The sequence below is a fragment of the Dromaius novaehollandiae genome, chromosome 13 (genome assembly GCF_036370855.1).
Source record: "Dromaius novaehollandiae isolate bDroNov1 chromosome 13, bDroNov1.hap1, whole genome shotgun sequence".
NCBI classification, from domain to species: domain Eukaryota; kingdom Metazoa; phylum Chordata; class Aves; order Casuariiformes; family Dromaiidae; genus Dromaius; species Dromaius novaehollandiae.
This window is the reverse complement of record NC_088110.1, coordinates 1,659,164-1,677,312: the sequence shown is the minus strand read 5'-3', so window position 1 is coordinate 1,677,312 and position 18,149 is coordinate 1,659,164. Positions and strand designations below refer to the sequence as shown.

The following is an 18,149-nucleotide window of genomic DNA, read 5'->3' as shown; positions in this document are numbered from 1 at the left end:
ATTTTACTCGGTTCACGTGCTGTTACTTGAACGAGCCTCGGCGAGGTCTTCCTGATGTGAATCTTCCTTTCCTTTTCAATTCAGGACAGCTGTGCCATTATTTACTAATAACCTTAAAACTACCTTCTAGATGCAAGCGTCTCTGTTGGTAGTATCAGTTACTGCTCTTCTGTATTTTAAAATGTGTGTTGCCTTCTCCAATGGCAGCTTAAACCTGTAGTTCAAAAAAGATGCAACAAATGATTTTGTGCACCACCACCTTTGCTCCTTTTCACAGGAACCCAGTGGAATATAGAGGTGATCCTGTATGATTATGCAAAACCCAGGGAAGCTGAAGTATAAATGGTTAGAAATTTTTCTTGAGACTCTTGCCCGTACCTCTACCGTCCTCAGTCCCCAAGTACCTGAACTGAGTGAGCTGCGAGAGGGAAGCACTAAGTGCTGAAGTGTCTCTAGTCAGTATAACTTCATCATAGTTTAAAGCTGTCTCTAGAGTTTAAACCGAGATTAGAACTGCTCTGATCCTGCTGGGACCTTGCTTTTTATTCCTAAAGAACACACGCTTCTGCAGTAACGTGATTAACTGTTCAGTGCAATCAGCTAATGACCTTTGCTTTGCTAGCAGTAGCCTGTATTAAAGTCTAATACTGGCTTTGGAAAAGGTTAAAGTTGCTTGAGCGATACCTTGACCCATTCTGTGTGCTTTAAGATGTGGTCATGTAACAAGCGTGCGTGATGCACAGTGAATAATGCTGCTATAACTGGTGCACTGGCTATGCTGACGCACAGCACTGTGGATTTGGTCACTTGTGCCCTGAATAACTTTGATTTAGTTCATTCACTCAAAATTGCAGGTCCCATGGATCATAGTCCCTGGTGTGACGCAGGCTTCTGCCTGCAGATGGGAGGCTCATGGTTTATAACTTCAATATCTCCTTTCAAACGACAGGTCTGGTAGTCCAGGCACTAGGGGAAGCAAAACCACCTGAACCACAGCCCTACTCTTCCCTCCTACACGCTCTCCAGGGTCTGCGCTTTTTGTTATCAGCCCGCTGATCTCTGCGTTTCACTGTTGATATGGAGGGCTGTCCTCATGACCCTTCACAGAGTAGCTGTTTAACTACAGTTTGGCAAGGCTTTCAGAGGATTCCTGAGAAACACAGGTCATGCAATGTTCTGTCATTAGTCATGCTTTGTGACCACTTGCAGTACTGTTTACAGTTTCTTCAATATCCTGGAGCAGAAAGCAATAAAAAACCAACCTATCTGCCATAGGACAATGACTCTTTATGATTAGATTAGTAAGTGGGGGAAGGAGAAGCTCTGACTCTCTTGGGGTGGCTATGTAGGGCTCTGCCCAAGTGCCTTTGAGCCAAGTTGTAAAGCTCCCACGTGATGAACTTTCGTATATTTTATGTGCTCCCCTTGTTTAAACAACAACAACAAAAAAAACTTTCCCAGTATTCATTGGGCCATTGTAGTCTTTTTTTTGCATGTTTTGTTTATCAGTGGCTGTGCCTGAACAATTCCAAAAGGAAGAAAACAAATTCTCCAAGTACCTCTACGCTGCTTTTGCATGTGTGTGCTTTGTTCTTCCTCCTTGATTCTAGGGTCCACAGACGACTATCCCCAAGGTTGGTTTCTGGGGCCTGGTTCTCCTGTGTCTTCTCCAAGTGGTCTCTCTGTGCCTGTTTGAGACCAAACCAAATCTGGAAGTGAGAATGGTCTCTCTCTAATCTACTACTGCTGGAACGACCCCCCTCCCCTCTGTTTTTTAGCTTCTCTATGCGTTGTCCTCGCCTGACCTTGTTCTCACTTTCTGTGAATGTTGCCCAGTGTAGGCTGTGTTGAACTGAATGCTACCTGTGCATCAGGTGTGCTGGAGGAGTGCAAATGTGCTGGAGAGCGGTCCTGGTTGTCTTGGACTCCAGGAACCTATAAGGCAACATCTCTCCTCTATGAAGTTAGAGTTAACTTCAGGGCTTCTGCCTCTTTGTGCCTGTGCCAGAAAGCACCTACAAAGCCTGCTGTTGTCTTTGTGGGTGTGCAGGAGTTAAACTGGATGAACTATGTCACTTGAGGATTGAATGCCAGTACGGAAGGCTGCATCTACACAGGTTCTTGCTGTGAATAGTATTTCTACACTTGATGATATTTTCCTGTCTTCATTAAGAAATTCTACTCTAGTCTGAGATGTTATTGACGCTTCTAAGTATCAACTAAAATTGTATTTCTATGAATGTGAATTTCTGGAAAGTAATACAGCTCAATTTAGTGGATGAAAGGAAGAATGAGGCAGGGTGCAACTATATACATGCAACTGATTCTGGCTGAACATCCAGTCTTTTCATAGTCTTCTCCCTGTATCCTGCTCAAAGCAGGAGTGCATGGTCTTGCTCAAGAGTTTTGCTATAGCTTTCGCGGAGACCAAGTTGGAGGCTTGAGATCAGGTGCCACCTTCTGATTACAGCCCTGCTGCCCTGGGTCGCTAACTGGAGCTTATATGGCGCCTCTGTGTAGTGCCTTCTCCTCTGAATTCCTACTGACTGCTCCCAGAGAGCTAATGCAGAGACTTGCCCTCACTAGGAAGCTTGTCAGTTCTTCTGCCTGTCTATAATCTCCCACCCAGCCATCCTCTGTCCCAGTCTTTTTTCCATGCCATGTGTACTGCAGTAAGACTTCTGGGCAGACCTTCCTGTGTTCTGACATATGCCTTATAGTCTGGTCCCCTTGCTAGCTGCATTGAGAGCTAGTGAAGGTTAAAATGCTTTTGCAGCTCAAACACACAGCAGGCTAACGGTCTTCTCAAGGAGGAATCCGAGCATGCTGAAAACATCTGAGGCTGGTGAGAATCTAATAGGAGATGAGGAGAAGGATGACAAAAGCTGTTCTATTAAACAAGTGGCTGGAGGCGCCTGGGAAAACTGCTTGCCACTCTGATAAATCTAATCCTTTGGGCCTGGGAGGAAATGGCAGAGTAGCCAGGACCTCGGCTATGGTCTTAGTACAGCTGTCTTAACGAAGGCAGATGCATTCTTTTTGGGACCTGGCACAGAAAAGCAATTGTTGCCCTGTCTAGAAGTGAGGAGATGCTTTTCTAGCTGCCCTGGCACTAGAAGTCTAGTCTCTTAGTCATAATTAACTAGTCTCTTGGTCAAAATTGACTAAGCCATAACTGTTTTCTCCAGGAAATGGTTGGTAAGATGCAAGTCTCAGTCTCTCTCTCTCTCTCTCTTTTTTTTTTTTTTTTTTTCCAAACTGGGATTAAGTAGAGATTGCATTGGAATGAGTGAATGAGCCCAGTCTGGCCTTGCTTGAAGGAAGTGGGATTCATCCTTAGCTAGCTATCCTATCAGGAAAGCTTATGTAGTTAGTGGTGATTATGTCTACCCAGCCTCTGCAGGCACAAGAAAATCTTTATCCTGCTGCAGCTCTTGTTACCATAAAGGCTTGCAACACTGTCACAGTGGCAACTTCAGTGAGAAATCTCCCTCTGTTTTGTGCATGATAGCTCCTTATCTTGCAGTGATAAATCTTTCTCTGACAGCAAGATTTAACTAGTCTCACTCAGTAAAGTACTTTTTCAAAAAGTTGCTGCTGGGCCTAATAGAGGCCTTTGCATTTGGTCTGCAATCTGTATGTTCCTCAGACTTCTCTGAGGATGAGAAAACTGAAGTGAGTTAGGGGGGATAAATGAAAGGGGGACAGCCATGCTTTGGACTCTGTCTCTGGAAGCCCACTAGGTTGTCTTTCCTGGGACCATCAGTCTGAAAGCAGGAGCTTCCCGCATAGGAAGTGAGTCAGTCTTGGGCTGCTCTCCCCAGACCTGGCTGTGACTCTCAAGCTGAGCTGGACTGCAAGTGCAAGGATGATATCAATGTGCATGCAGCAAGCCAGGAGCGAGGCTGCTCTGAAGACCTCTGAATAGCTTCAGGCATCTTCTCAGTTCCTCTTATATGATTGACTTTGGTAAGGCTCTTTGCAAATTGCCAGTATCTCGTGGAGAGGAAAATCCATTGTAAACTGGGACTAGCAAAGAGCTGCGCTAGCGTACTGTGAAATGACCACGTTCCCTAGCCTGTTCCTTCTTTGTAGGTGAAGTCTTAGAAATGAGTTTAGTCTGGTCCTACTTTGTTGCTTTGCTTTAGCAAGACTCCTGCTGTAAGGTCTTTCCTAAAAGCTATTGTGTGTCACTGAACAAAATTGCATGCATCCGAGGGCAGATGGCAGAGCTCGGAAGTGATCTTCTGTATCCTTGTCCTGGCACACCTCACTGAGTTGAATCTGTGTGAGGCTGCAGATGCTTGTGTTTACCAGGAACAGCTGCTTGCTGCAAAGGTCTTACCTTCAATTCTTATAAACAGGCCCTTCTTGCTGTCCTGGAGACTGTAATCATCTCCATGGTGAGAGTTGCACAAACAGTAGGAAGGGTAATGACCTGGTGGATTAAAGGGTGAAAGGAGGTTTCCTAGTACCACGAAACTTGTTCTGATTGCCATGGTTCTAGATTGAATGTCCCTGGAAACGTGGGTCACAAACACAGAAAGCTCTCTGCAAAAATGATGGTGCCAGGAAGTGCCTTACCCACCCTAGCAATGTGGAGGAAAAAAAAAGGCAGCACCTGTTTGAGGGAGTAAAGTGTGGATTTGTTCGTGGAAATGCCCCTTGAGCCATATTTGAGAGGTGATAAGCCTAATAAAAACTGCTGAAATCTGCCTTTAACTGGCTCTGCTCACCTGCCTTCCTTGGGGTTCAAAGGGAAAAACAACTGCACTATATCCTCCTTGTTAGCTAAGAAATAAAAACATCAGCATTATCCCAATGCGTGTCTGGAAAAACGTGTATGTAGAGCTGCACTCTTCGTGCCTTTGCCCTTGCTGAATCCTGATGTGCCAGCCTTAAGTTCCTCCCCCTTTTTTTTTTCTTCACTGGCCGAATACACATGGGAAGCCCAGCCTGAACCTCACTGGAGTTTGCTGCTCTGCCTAACACCAGACTTGCATAGCCCCTTCTGCAGCTCTAATTTAGGCCTGATTCTGTCTGTTTTGAAACAGCTCTTGCCAAAGCCTTCTTCAATCTTTTTTCTCTATCTGCCAACTTTTTTAGCTAGATGTGACTGTAGAGCAAGGGAGACTTGCAAAAACCCAAACATCCTGCACTTTCAGCATCTGTGCCCCTTCCCCATACTAACGAAGGACATTTGCAAAGGCCTATTCCTCTGCCAAAAATATCTCATTTTGCTTAATATTTTTCAGGTTCCCAGCTCTCTCAGTTGACTCATGATTCAGCCCATGCTGAAGGTGCCTAGAGCACCACTCCTGTTGTTGGGGGCACCCTTCCTCTTAGCTCCTCATATCTGCATGACAGCAGGAACTCTTGCTGCATCTACATGGACAAGGCTACTAGCTCTCACATTCCCACTCTTCAGGCCAGCCATGCCTCTCTTCTCTGGTTGATGGCTCAAAGCAGTAAGGGCCATTTCCTGATTTCTTTCACTGATCTTCAGTGTCCACTTGAGTCTTGCTGCATCTGTTCCACGCACCATCTCCCATGGTAGGCTAATACTGTAGATTTGTTCCTTTTGCTAAAGAAAGCTAACAAGTCATTTTTATGCTGATTTAGCATATTTTAAAATGCTGTAGATGTGCAGATGAGGGGTTTTATAGGACCTTAGTTGTATCCAGCAGTTCTGTTGACTGAAAACATTGTGCACACACCTGGCTTCTGTCAAAAATTCAGCTCCTTACCTTGTCCTTTTTCTTCTACTCTGCTTTGTGCCTCTGTCTTTCCATCTGCAACAGGTGCTCCAGGCAGAGTCGAAATCTGGTGAGAAAACGCAGCAGTATATGTCCTTTAGCTGTTACTGCAGTGCAAAGGACTGTAAAAGTCTGCTAATCCTTTATAATGTAAGCAGAGAACTTGGTGAGGAACTTTGTAATTTGGGCTACTGCCAAAGCATGCAGCTTTTGATTGGTAAAGGTGTGAAAAAGCTTGCATGTGATTTCATGAGGATGTCAGTAAAGCTCATACCAAATACATACACCAAAGCTGCCAGCTCTGATACTTTTGGAAGGGTGCAGGGTTGCAGGCACATGACCCTTTCTCCATAGTATTGACAAGACAGACCAGTGCTGCTGGCACCGAAACCCAGCGGGAGTCAAACTGCTCTGATTCCCCCTTGTCGTGGTCCTACCAAGCACGCTTTTCCACATGTGACCTGTTCTCTTCAGAACATGCAAGGAGACCAGCAGGAAGGCTGAAAGGACATCTGTTTCCAGCAGCCTCGTGGAAAGGTATAGAGAAGCTGGAGCTCTACTCCGTTTGGAGGTGCACAGGGTTAGGATGAGAGACAGTAGACAACAGGCAGCAAGGGAAATTCTGACTGGCTGTTAGGAGAAGATTTTTTTTACTGTGAGCATGATCAGACGCTGGAACAGGACCCTGAGAGGTTGTAAGATACCTATCCTTGGAGATGCACGAAGTTCAGCTGGCTAAAGCCCTGAGCAACCTGAGTTGGCTGTGCTTTGAGCAGGACATTGGAGAGACCTCCAGAAGTCCCTTCTATTCTAATATTATTCAGTGACAGGTAGGAGATGCCCAAATGGAGCAGCTGGGCTGTAGCGTAAATCTCAGTCTGAGACAATGCTGACTCCCTTTTCTGGGCTGGCAAAATATGGAGACATTGAGGAGGCAGCTTGCTAGTTCTTGGAGAGAAGGCTGCATATTTCTGGAGATGTTCACAAGGTCTGAAGAAGTGGTGCTGTCTGGTGGCAAGTGCTGTTTTTTGTATTAACCCATTTGTGACGGACTTTCCCTTGACTTCTCCAGGTACAGCTACATGATTGACAACGTCATTCTGCTGATCACTGGGACTCTGCACCAACGTTCAATTTCTGAGCTGGTGCCAAAGTGCCATCCTCTGGGAAGCTTTGAGCAGATGGAAGCCGTGAACATTGCTCAAACACCTGCAGAGCTGTACAATGCGATCCTGGTGGACACGCCTCTGGGTGAGCAGAGCCTTTCAAAGTGTCTCTTAGCCGTGTGTGGAGCAGATGTCCCTGTTCCCCCACGGACTAACTAGATCCAACTAAGTCCAAGCTGCACTGTGGGAGCAATGTACTGCCTGTGGTGGCTGGGCTTGGTTTCAGGCTTAAGTCTGTCCTGTGTCTGTTTTTATTGTCTGGAGGGCCAGCTGGCTCTCTGCAGGCTTCAACAAATGGCAAATCCAGTGCACTGGCAATGCAGACTGCTGGGGAATTTGGTTTATGTGAGCCAAGCCTTGACCTGTCATGGCAGTACAGGTGCAGCTAGATCTGCTCTGACAGATATGCCCATTTGCTAGCTCTTTTGGGAATCGTGACCTGAAACTAATGCGGAAGAAGAAAGTGTGAGAGGTCTTAGAGAATGGGATCTTTGGGATCTTTTAATAATTGTTCTTGGACGCATAGCACGTATGCTCCTTTAGTGAAGGGCTGTAAGGTCCTCTGCTAGAATGAAGTCACTTAATTTCTAGCATTTCTAGTTGGACTGTTGAGCAATTTCTTGTAGGCAATTTTTGTGGATAGCTAGGGAGCTCTGCACGTGCCCAGTCTTGTTCTGAGATTAATGAAACCAGCTCTGGACCAAGAAAAGCACTTTAAAAAAAGAAACTCTAAAAGCTCTATGTATACTAGAGTCTTGCACATATGCAGATTGGTTTTGCAGGAGTGTAACTGAGTCACAAAGCTGTTGGAGGACTGGGTTAATGACAGCATGCCTTACGTAGCTCACTAACTGAGCCACTGTCTTAGGGCCACAAATCTTTACCAGGAGGCACGTAAAACCAATTGTTTTAAAAGTAGCTGGTTAGGCAGATGCTGTCCTTAAAGATAAAAGGTGTGGGAAGTGGTTCTGGAGAAATATGGAGAACTTTCTGCAGTAGTAGAAGAGATAGTCACAGGAGACTTTCTAGGTAGCATTTGCGGCCAAAAGTAATGAGGTACTACAACTGAGTCAGAGATTAATCATTCTTTTGGAGTTACTAGAGTTACTAGAAAGAACAAAACACTCTAAATCATTGTATTGTGTTTGATGGCAGCAGTTGTTTTTGGAACTGAAAGTGTGTTTTGCAAATGCCATGGCATGAATGGGGCAAGCGAAATAGTTGTCATGGAAAAATGACTCGCCAGGTAGAGCCCAACAAAGAAGGGAAAACAAGTTGGAAGAGATCTGGCTACCACTGAATGTCCAGGGAGCATCTGCAGCAAGGCCAGAACACTGACCTCACGTTCTCTGCACGTGGGCTGTGAGTGTAGCTGCGGTGGGGTTGCTAAGCAGGGCAGCACAGCAGGAGAACCAAGACTCTGCAGAAAACCCAAGTGGAGCCCATTGTAGGGATGATGTGTGGGAAGACCATCCTCATGAATAAGTCGGAACCTTCCCATCTTGGGAATAAGACAGAACTGAGTATTTCCGAGACAGTATTAGCCCTTGGAGACGTTAAAGCTTCGGGTTCTGTATGCAGTGAAAATGGCTCGTTACTCTGGCGAGGTGATTCTGAAGAACGCGCCTGGTGCTGGTGAAGTTGAGGGTCTTTGCCACTTGCCTTCATGCACTTGTACATGAGTGAGCTTTGCCAACTTCCGCCCTGGCTAGTCTGAGTTCTTCTTCCAGACCTTTGCCCTGGCCTTGCCCTTGAGACCGTGTGCCATCTACTGTGGCATTTCTTCAGCGTGGGTCTGTGGGGAGTAGCTGTGTTGCCTAAACAAGCAAGTGCGCAGGCTGCAGTTGTTTAACTTGCACTTCTTCCAGTGACCACACTCAAAGAAACAGCGGCTCTATCTCATAAAAGTACTTGAGTAGCTACGTGGCTTGGTAGGAATGCCTAAACCCAAATGGCTCTCATAAGTTAGCCGAGCTAACTGCTAGCCTAATTTGGGATATTGGAGGGCCAGGAACTGAAATAGCTGTGTTCTCATTCCTCTGCTACTCTGAAGTAGCCACTGCTCAACTATACAGCACTGCTCAACTAGCCAGCAAGTCTTGCAGTGAAAACCAGTCCTGGCGCACTCTGTTTTCATGTCTGCCAGCTGTAGTGAGCAGTGTTCCTTTGGCTACGTGGCACTGGTCTCTGGTGCTGTTGCAAAGAGTAGCCTCTGTGGGGGTTAGCCCTTGTTCAAGACTGCTAATCCCCAGCGCAGCTGCTGTGGGGGTCAGGGAGCTCATGGTGTGCACCAGAGGTGTGAACCTGTGTGATACCTGTTTCTGTCATGCAAAGCACAGCACTGGTCAGCTGTCAGGCATGAGTGCAGTGTCTCTTTCCCACAGCTGGTGTGCATAAGCTAAGGAAGATCACATTTCTCTATATGTAGCAAATTCAGCAAAATTGCTGAGTGGGAGTTGAAGAGGTCAGAAAAGTTCTATCAATAGGTTTTATTATGCTCTTGCTAACATGTGAATGGTAAAATAGCCTTGCATCTTGCTAGGTGTACAAATGCAATCAACTGGTCCGTACCTTGCAGGAGCAGACTCATCTTTATGTACAGCTTGCACAGAAGTGCTGATGATTCTGGCTCTGTATGTTAGGACTGAAACCTATTTGTATTCTTTAGGTGGCAACAGCTTCTCAAAATCTCTTCGTAAGATACCCTGGCAAAATTTGTAGGGCTGAGCTTCCTACCAAAATACAGTAGTTAATCCTGTCTGCTGCAACTCACCTTCAGAGAGAAGAGAAATAAAAGGCCTTAGAAGAAGTGGAAAATAGGACAGGCAGACCTGCCTGGGGGGATGTTCTTCCTGGCTTCAAATGTGGAGTGTCACAGGCTATAGGAGCTGTGGTATCCCCATGTCTCCTTGATCCAGCTGAGGTATTGGAGGAGGAGGAAGCAGCGCAAAGCCAGCTTCCTCAGCGCTTTTTAGCTGCTGTCCTGCAGCTGCATGCTTGGGCACTGCTACTGTGCTGTAGCAGGCAGTTTGGAAGCTGTGTTGTCACCTCTGGATGTCTGCATCTGGGGACAGTTTTGGCTTCTTTTATATAGGCTGCTCTGGCACTTTTATATAGGCTTGGGAGGTTGAGCTGAGGGGTTTTGCTAAAAATGAGTTGTTAACCAAACGGTAGGACTAAGGGGTGAAGAAGGACTTCCAAGTGAGAGCCTGAAAATGACTGTGGCCTGGGGAACTTTGGTGGAGCGTGAGGTTTTGAGTCATGGCAATCTGGTGGCTACTGAAGATAGAGGTTGAGCTTAGGAAGAGCCAGCTCAGCACACAGTCTGCTTCTGCCTGGTACTGTTGATGACTCTGATACTGCTCCTCCTGCAAAGTGCTGGGCAAGGGTCTGGTTGGGGCAACACTAACTCTGTGGCTCTGTTTCAGCTGCCTTCTTCCAAGACTGCATATCTGAACAGGACCTTGATGAAATGAACATTGAGATCATCCGAAACACGCTGTATAAGGTAAATGAGTCTTTCTCAGGTGGGGCAGAGGAAGAACTGTTAACTTCTCTGTTGAGCATTTATTCCACATGTGGCTACAGTTTTGTCTTAGGTCATCCCACAACACTTCTAGGAGCTCCAGTTTAGGCTGGCTTTTCTCAGACCAAAGCAAGAGGATATTTTCCTCTTAGAGTAGATGAAAAATAAATTTACTTTCTCCCTGTTTTCTTCCCTGGAATGCTAATGGTATAGATGTGACTAAGAACTAGTTGTGTCCCTGGAAAGTAAAGATAGTGCTCCTGGATGGGCCTGGGGTCTGATCACCTAGCACTGCAGAGTCAGGGCACCAGAGCTAGGCTTAGTGGTTTTACTAGGGGCTGTCAGGCTGTCATGAGTCTACACAGGAGGTTTTGACAAAGGTCTTGACTTTGAATAAGCTTCCTCAGGCACCTGCCAGGAGGTTGTTCCTTAACCACGCAGTTTAGACATGGAGTTATTGCACTCAAAATGCTAAAGCAGTTTGACCTTAAACTTGACTGAAGGACTTTCATGAGCCTGGTTCTCTGTCTTGGACTCTTTCGGAAAAGTCTCCAACAGTCTTCTCAAGCCTTCAGCAGCAGTAGTTGGGGTTAGATGCTCTTTGTAGAGAAGTGTTGAGAAAGCTAGAGCTAGGCTAGAGGAGGCATGCAGGGGGGGAGAGTATTGGCACAGGGGTGTGGAGGTCTTTCCTTGTTCTGAGTCTGTATGGGAAGCTGTTTTTTCCTCTGCAGGCGCTGTCTGGTTTTAGCTGGCAATGTAAGAGCGTGTGTTTATGTGCAGGCTGTGGCTATCGCTTCATCTTGACTCTCTGGACTAAGGGTGGGATGCAGATTGTATCTGCCAGCCTTGTTTTGGCTGGTCACAGTCAGCTAGCAGTCGGTGTGTGACCTTTGCTTCCTAAGGTAACCCTGGTCCATTTGGAGAGGTGGAAACAAGCCAGGCTTGAGGGCAGGACCTGCTGTGTGTTGGCAGTTGCGCCCAGCGGCGTGTGGCCCCTGGCCTGTACTGAGCCGTTGCTCTAGCGGGGGTGGTATATCTGCATAAATACCTCCACCCTCGCAGTGTGCAGACCTCTATATTGAGACAGGGCAGCTGGGGGGAGGGCAGGGAGTGGAGCTGAGCACAGAGCAAGCAGGTTGGTGGGTGCTGTATGACTGGGTCCCAGATGCCTAGATGTCCTTTCCCATCTCCTTTTTGAGGCAGATATTCTTTTGCATTCTTCCCAGCTGTAAATTGAAGTGTGGACGCCTGCACCTCTCAGCGTGTGCTGGCACCAGTTCATGCCGGAGGGCAGCCCCTGGCAAGGGCTGGAGACAGGCTGTTCACTCTGTCTGTAACAAATCACTGCGATGCAAGGGTGCAAGAGGTGAAGGAGTAGCTGCCACTCGTAGACTCTCTCTTGAAGCCATGTGTCTCCCCAAGGACTGGAAAATGGATTATACAATGCAAATGGACTCCAAAGGCAAATTGGGGAGGCAAGGTCAGGCTTGATATCTGTATGGAGCTGCTCTGAAGAACAGAGCAAATGGATAGCTAGGATAGATACCTGCCTTGAAGAATAGTTGTCATGCTGTGGGGAAGGGAGGTAAGTGCTGTCTCCCAGACCTGGTGGTGTTTTTTGAAAGAGTCAGTCCCTAGATCTCCCCTAGGTCTGGATGTGGAAAACAAATGATACTAGCAGGAGGCAGAGTGTAATCAAATGGGTTCATGTAAGAAAAAAAAATCCATTAAGGGTTGTTAAATGCAAAGGCACTGCTATTTCTGGGATAAGGGTCTCTCACCAATGTCCTGTAAATTGCTGTTGTCTGGGGAAAGGTCCTTATCTACACTGCTTCTTCGCTAGCTATCTGTTGTTGGCTGCTGCAGGAGACAAGACGATGAGCTGGAGGGACTCAGTGCAGCCGTTCTTGCAGTCTATGAATTTCCATGCTGTTGTTGATGTTGGATCCTCTTTCAGTGCTGGATATTTGAATTCACCTAGTTTTGTTTTTAAGTCCTTCGGTTTGTGTGTGAACTCTGAGAAGGGCAAAGTTAGTGACCTGAATCTCTTACCCAGGATCTCTTTTCTGTGGATTTCAAGCAAAGTTCATTATCCATGTCCTGCCTAGTTCTTTATCAATTACCCATGGTAACTCTACAGATTGATGCTCTGTGCTTACCTGCGCTTGAGCAGCAGCAAGGAGAAACTTTCAGCTTCCTGGAGGTAATGCTCCTTTTACACACAGTGCTCACCTAGCAGAGGCCTTTTGCACTATGTAGTAGCAAATATTTACAAAACACAATAATCTGGGTGCTCTCCTAGTGCAGAGGCTGAGAGTTTCCAAGACCTGCATTCCTGGTCCATCTCCAGTCCTGGTGCTGTTGTGACAAGACTTTTTGATTTTTTTTTTTTGATTTTTTTTTTTTTTTTGATTTGTGAAGTCTCGGTGTCATTTTATTTTTTCATCTCTTTTATGTGGTTCTGATTGCAACTGTGTGTCTAGGGAGGTGTTATATCACCCGATGGCTTCTTCTGAGAAAATTTTTGCTGAGCAGCACTCCAAGGCTCGTGCACTGCCATGATGGCTCTTCTTGGGAGTTATAGTCATTTTCCAGATGGAAGATGGTGCATCTGCACATAGGATTACGTTTCCAGGAGGCAGCGTAACTGTGTCTAGCCTTATATGTTTTATGCAGTGCTCCAACTGGGATGGAGAACAAGCAGCTGCAGTGTGGAAAAGAGAATTACAGAGAATGGCTAGTTCACTTAACATTTTTTCTAAGCTCTTGTCTCCACTTAACCAAGCAGTACTTACTGAGCTGAAGTCCTGCAGCTAAATTTGTGTGGCTTGCATGCCAGAGCAGGGCCGGGAAACCATGTAAGACTATAGTAAATGCTTTAGAGTTAGACCACTCAAAGGAGCAAAATAGGCATCCCTTAGGCTTTAACAGTGACATCTTGGGATCTTGCCTGGAATAAGTTTGCCCAGTCACATGAACAAACCAAACCGCAACCCTGTCTTCAGCTCCTGGGAAAACACTGTCCCTGGTGTGTGCTGCATTATAAAGTATCTGGGAGCATCCCTGCTTCCTGTCAGCCCCCTCCTGAATGGGCCTGTGGGGCAGTCAGTGAAGCAGTGTAAGAGAGTGTCCCTCTGCCCTTTCTCTTCCAGGCGTACCTGGAGTCCTTCTACAAGTTCTGCAAGGTGCTGGGGGGTACTACAGCAGATGCTATGTGCCCAATCCTGGAGGTAGGTCTGGGAAACCTTGTAGCTGAGAGAGGCTGTATTGCAGTGATATTCATTGCTCTGTGCTTGGGCCAGCCTGCTTGTCAGTATTAAGGATGCCCAAGATACTATTCAGCAGCCCAGTCAATATTCTCAGTCTGCTCACTGGGAGATCTAAGAAAAACCTGCCTGAGCGTGACTTTGGGTGCCTTTGCCCCAGTCCTCATCTTGCCAGCTGCTCACGTGTCTGTTGCCTCTGTGTGCTCATCCTCTCACGTGGATGAGGAGCAGGAGAGCAGCTGCTGCTGCTCTGCTCATGGCAAGTCTCCATGACAGGGCCAGCTGTGGACGTGCAGGGCTCAGGGACAGTAGCTGAGAGCTTTGTTGTTCTTTGACCCAGACAGGGTGCTGCTCAGTGAGTTGCCTTGTGTCTGAGGTGCGGACTTCTTCCCCTGACTAGACCACAGGCATCAGCTACTGGTCATACTGGGGGCCTGTGCAGGTAGCCTCTGACTGAGCGCAGGATAGCTGTACACTTCCTAGATGATGAGCCAGGCTTGTTCATGCTGCCTTCTGATGTGTCTCTGCTCAGAGCAGTGTCAGAATCTGCCAGTTTCTGGCAAAGTCACTGCATCCCAAGGTAAAACACTCTTTTCCTGCAGTTTGAAGCTGATCGGAGGGCCTTCATTATCACCATTAACTCATTTGGTACTGAGCTCTCCAAGGAGGACCGAGCAAAGCTGTTCCCTCATTGCGGCAAGCTCTACCCTGAGGGCCTGGCTCAGCTGGCCAGAGCAGATGACTACGAACAAGTCAAAAATGTTGCTGACTACTACCCTGTGAGTATCTCGGGTTGAGGGCCATGAGGACTGGTACAGGAAGCTGCTCTGAGTTGGATCTCATGAGGGCTCGGGCGAATTTGTGCACCGGCAGCCTGGGTAGGAGGTGCCCATTTTCAGCTGACAAATACTATTACTCCTGTGCTGTTTGGCCAAAATGGAGTTGGCCTTGCCTGGGCTCTGAGTTGCTGTTGGCTTGTTAGTCACCACTGCCTTTGCAGTGGTGGTGGGCAGACCAGGTGTGGGGCCCTGCCCCATGTTCCCCATCGTGGGTGGTGGGCCTGCACTCACCACATGCCCTTGAGGTAGCAGTGTGGCAGCAGTGCCAGTCTCTTTGGCTAGTGGGGGAAAATGGCACACAACACTTCTCACTGAAGACACAGATCTCCAGCACCAGCTTGTCTGACTGAGGTCTGGTTCCATCAGAGGGGCAATGCTAACTGAGCAGTAGGGACGAGGCACACTTTAGAGCTGTCTGGGTTTTACTCTTGCGCATGACTGGGAGCCTGTCTGGAGTCGAAGAGCTCAGTGTCCCCCTACTGAAGCAGCAAGGGCATGTGCTAGTCTGCATGGACGTGGGGGCCTGGGCCTGAACACTCTGGTCTGTACCTGGTTGAGGACATCCCTCACGCATCCTTCCTTCAGAATCGGTGATGATACAACCTTGAGCTCTGCACATTTCAGAGAAGGAGTAGGATCTCTGGACAAGCAGATGCTTCCTTCAACTAACTCTCAGGGTGGTGTGTGTGCGGTGCAGCCTTGGCAGGGTCTTGTTGCCAATACTCATGTGAGCGCAGCGTGGACTGACAGCTTCTCTGTGTCTTCCGCTGATCCGACATAGTGGTTGGGGTGTCTGTCTGATGTGCGGGGCCCAGGAATGCTGCTGATCATGGAAGGTTTGGGGATTTGGGTGCATCGTTCTTACGATGTCTTCCTGCAGGAGTACAAGCTGCTATTTGAAGGTGCTGGCAGCAACCCTGGAGACAAGACCCTTGAAGACAGGTTCTTTGAACATGAGGTGAGTGGGCACCTGAGGCGTTTCTTGACACTCGTCTGCCTGTGCCATTTGCAAAGCTCAGGGTAGCAGCAAGCCCTGTCAGCAGGGCTCCAGAGCATCAGTGCTGTAGTTGAGCAGAGTTCAACCACAAGGAAGGAAAGAGCCCTTTGCTCTAGTGAGGGAGTGCTGCTCACTCCTGATGGTGTGACCCCAGGGCAGGTGCCCAGTCCATGCTCTCTCCCCAGACAAGTTAGAGCAGTGTGGGAGGCAGATTTGGGCTGCTGGTGGATGTTTGGTCTATAGATAGCAAAAGCAGAGGTTAGTTACTTGGGAAAGGAGCCAGAGGGAGGATCCTCACAGCATATCAGGGTATAAATGTTTCCCCTTCACATGTCAGAGCCTGTCCTGTCTGAGCCATGTGCAGAGCAGGTAAAGTGTGCCTGAGCCCTCTAGCCTGCTAGGGAAGTCATGCAACTTCCAGGCTGCTCCACGCTCGCATTGACTGTCTCCTCCTCCTATAAGAGGAGAGTCTAGCAGTGGTAGACAAGTGATGTTTCCTTCTCCTGGCTTTCCCCAGGTGAAGCTGAACAAGCTTGCTTTCCTCAACCAGTTCCATTTTGGAGTCTTCTATGCCTTCGTGAAGCTGAAGGAGCAGGAGTGCCGTAACATTGTGTGGATTGCAGAGTGCATCGCCCAGCGGCACAGGACCAAGATTGACAACTACATTCCTATCTTCTAACCCTGCCCTGTTCCCATATGACCCTCCTGCCCCTGGAGTCCAGAGGGACCCTTGTCCATCTTCTACCTGCTCCCCGAGTTATCCCTTGCCCAGGCTCCAGGGATGTCTCATCTGTGGAACCGGCTCAGATGGGAAACTGTACAGTTACTAGTTAAATTATTCACAAGCTGAAGTTGTTTGAGTTGTGTGTGCTGTGAGGGGTCCAGAGGGACCAGTGGCACAGGCTTGGCCCTGTGCAGCTGTGTATCAGGAGGGTTCCCATTGTGTAACTAGTAGTACCTGTGTCACTGTACTAATCTGCTGAATGCGCTTATGCTCACAGAGCAAGCACCAGCCAGCGGTTGCTGCCTCCACGTGGTTCCCACTGCAGGAGGATGCATCAGGTCTGCAATGTCCAAATCTCCTCTCTGTCAGTGCTCTGAGAATGCCTCCTAGTCAGTGTTGTCCCCATGAGGCTTAGTCTGAGTGTGATTTATAGTATAGCCAATGCTGCTGTGTAATCCCTGCATCCCCCTGTAGCAAACCCTGTCATGGGAGAAGCTGACCAGCCCTGGCTGGGACTGGGACAGCACCTATGGGAAGGCAAGGGCAGAGTCAAAGCAGAGCACATGCAGTGTGCTCCTTTCCCCCTCCAGCAGCATTTGCACTAGTGCAGCCCCCGCTATGTCCTCAGAAGCAGCTCTGGCTAGTCTTCCTCCTGCCCTGAAGCTTGGAGGGGATCCACAGCCTGTCTGGGCTCCTTCCTCCCCCACGTGCCCCTGGCTTGGAGCTTACCTGCAGTCCCCAGGTGTGTCTGTCACAACCATGCATGAGTCAAGGTTGCTGCTGTGTTATGATGGAGCCTCTGCACTGGCCTAGGGCAGGTGTCCAGGCTGGTGCAGTCCTCCCACCCCACATGGGGCGTCCGGGCTGGCACTGTCACTTAGGCATATGGGCCAGCCTGGCTGTTCTGCCGAGCAGCCCTTGGGATCTGGCTCCACTTGGTCGCTGTGGTTAGTGCAGAAGGCATGTTGGCAGAGGTGTCTCCTGTCCTGTCCAGGCCCTGCCCCTTCATGGTTTGTGTTTAGGAGGTGGGATCCAAGCCAGAGCCATGGTGCGACAGCCCAGCTCCCTTCCTGATGTGTGACATGGCTGGCTCCCACTTGTGCTCGAGGTTATTTGGTCCTGCTGGGAGATGCCCTGTGTTGGTGTGGCAGTGAAGAAGCTTCACTGGTGGGAAACGTGTGCTCTGTGCTGCCACTGGGAAGGATTGATGAGTAAGAGCAGCCCTGTCCCAGCCTGTGCTGTGGTAACTTCTGCAGTGTTTGTTATCTGGCCATCCTCCCTTCCTTTTTGCACCAATAAATATCTGCCTACTGCACTGTGCTCTCCCTGCTTACTTGGATCTTAGGTATGTATGAGCAGGTGCCTGCTTCGGCCAAGGGGCTGGTGTTAGAGCCATCAGTTAGTGCTTGCTGTGGGAGCTCTGCCTCCACAACTTCTGGGTAACTTTGTGCATGCCCTATGTCCTAGGCAGCCTTCAGCTAGGCTGGCAAGGGCGTAGTCTTCACTGGTTAAGCGTGAGTCTCAGCTGCTGTGTCTCTTACCCAGGGTACTTAGATGTTTGTAGAGGCCCCTAGCATGGCCCCTGCCTGACCTGGGGCACTTGCTCCTGCCATGGATAGACCAGGCAGAGCTGTCATGACACCACAGCACAAGCAGCATACAGTTCCCAGTACTAGGTCTGTGGGTGCAGTTGGGTGCTGAGCTGGTAGGTGCTTGAGAGGAGATGCAGCCGTTGTTGCCCATACTCGCGTAAGGGGCTGCGTGGCAGTGAACCATACAGCTGGGGAGCTTGGGACTGCGTGGCACATTCCCTGGTTTTGCGAACTTTGTTCCCCAGTGCTTGGGCTTCCTGCACAGAGCTGCCCGTGGGATCAG

General features: G+C 48.5%; 1 protein-coding gene across 1 annotated transcript in view; it reads left to right on the top strand.

Moving 5' to 3' along the window:
- The window catches only part of ATP6V0D1 (ATPase H+ transporting V0 subunit d1), a 41,555-nt gene extending 23,966 nt beyond the window's left edge, over positions 1-17,589 (top strand). The window contains exons 3-8 of the mRNA XM_026104024.2: positions 6,829-7,007; positions 10,351-10,430; positions 13,601-13,678; positions 14,317-14,493; positions 15,434-15,511; positions 16,068-17,589. Coding sequence (XP_025959809.1) covers positions 6,829-7,007; positions 10,351-10,430; positions 13,601-13,678; positions 14,317-14,493; positions 15,434-15,511; positions 16,068-16,229 — 754 coding nt within the window. The 3' untranslated portion in view covers positions 16,230-17,589. The remainder of the gene's footprint in view (positions 1-6,828; positions 7,008-10,350; positions 10,431-13,600; positions 13,679-14,316; positions 14,494-15,433; positions 15,512-16,067) is intronic.
- The last annotated feature ends 560 nt before the right edge of the window (positions 17,590-18,149 follow it).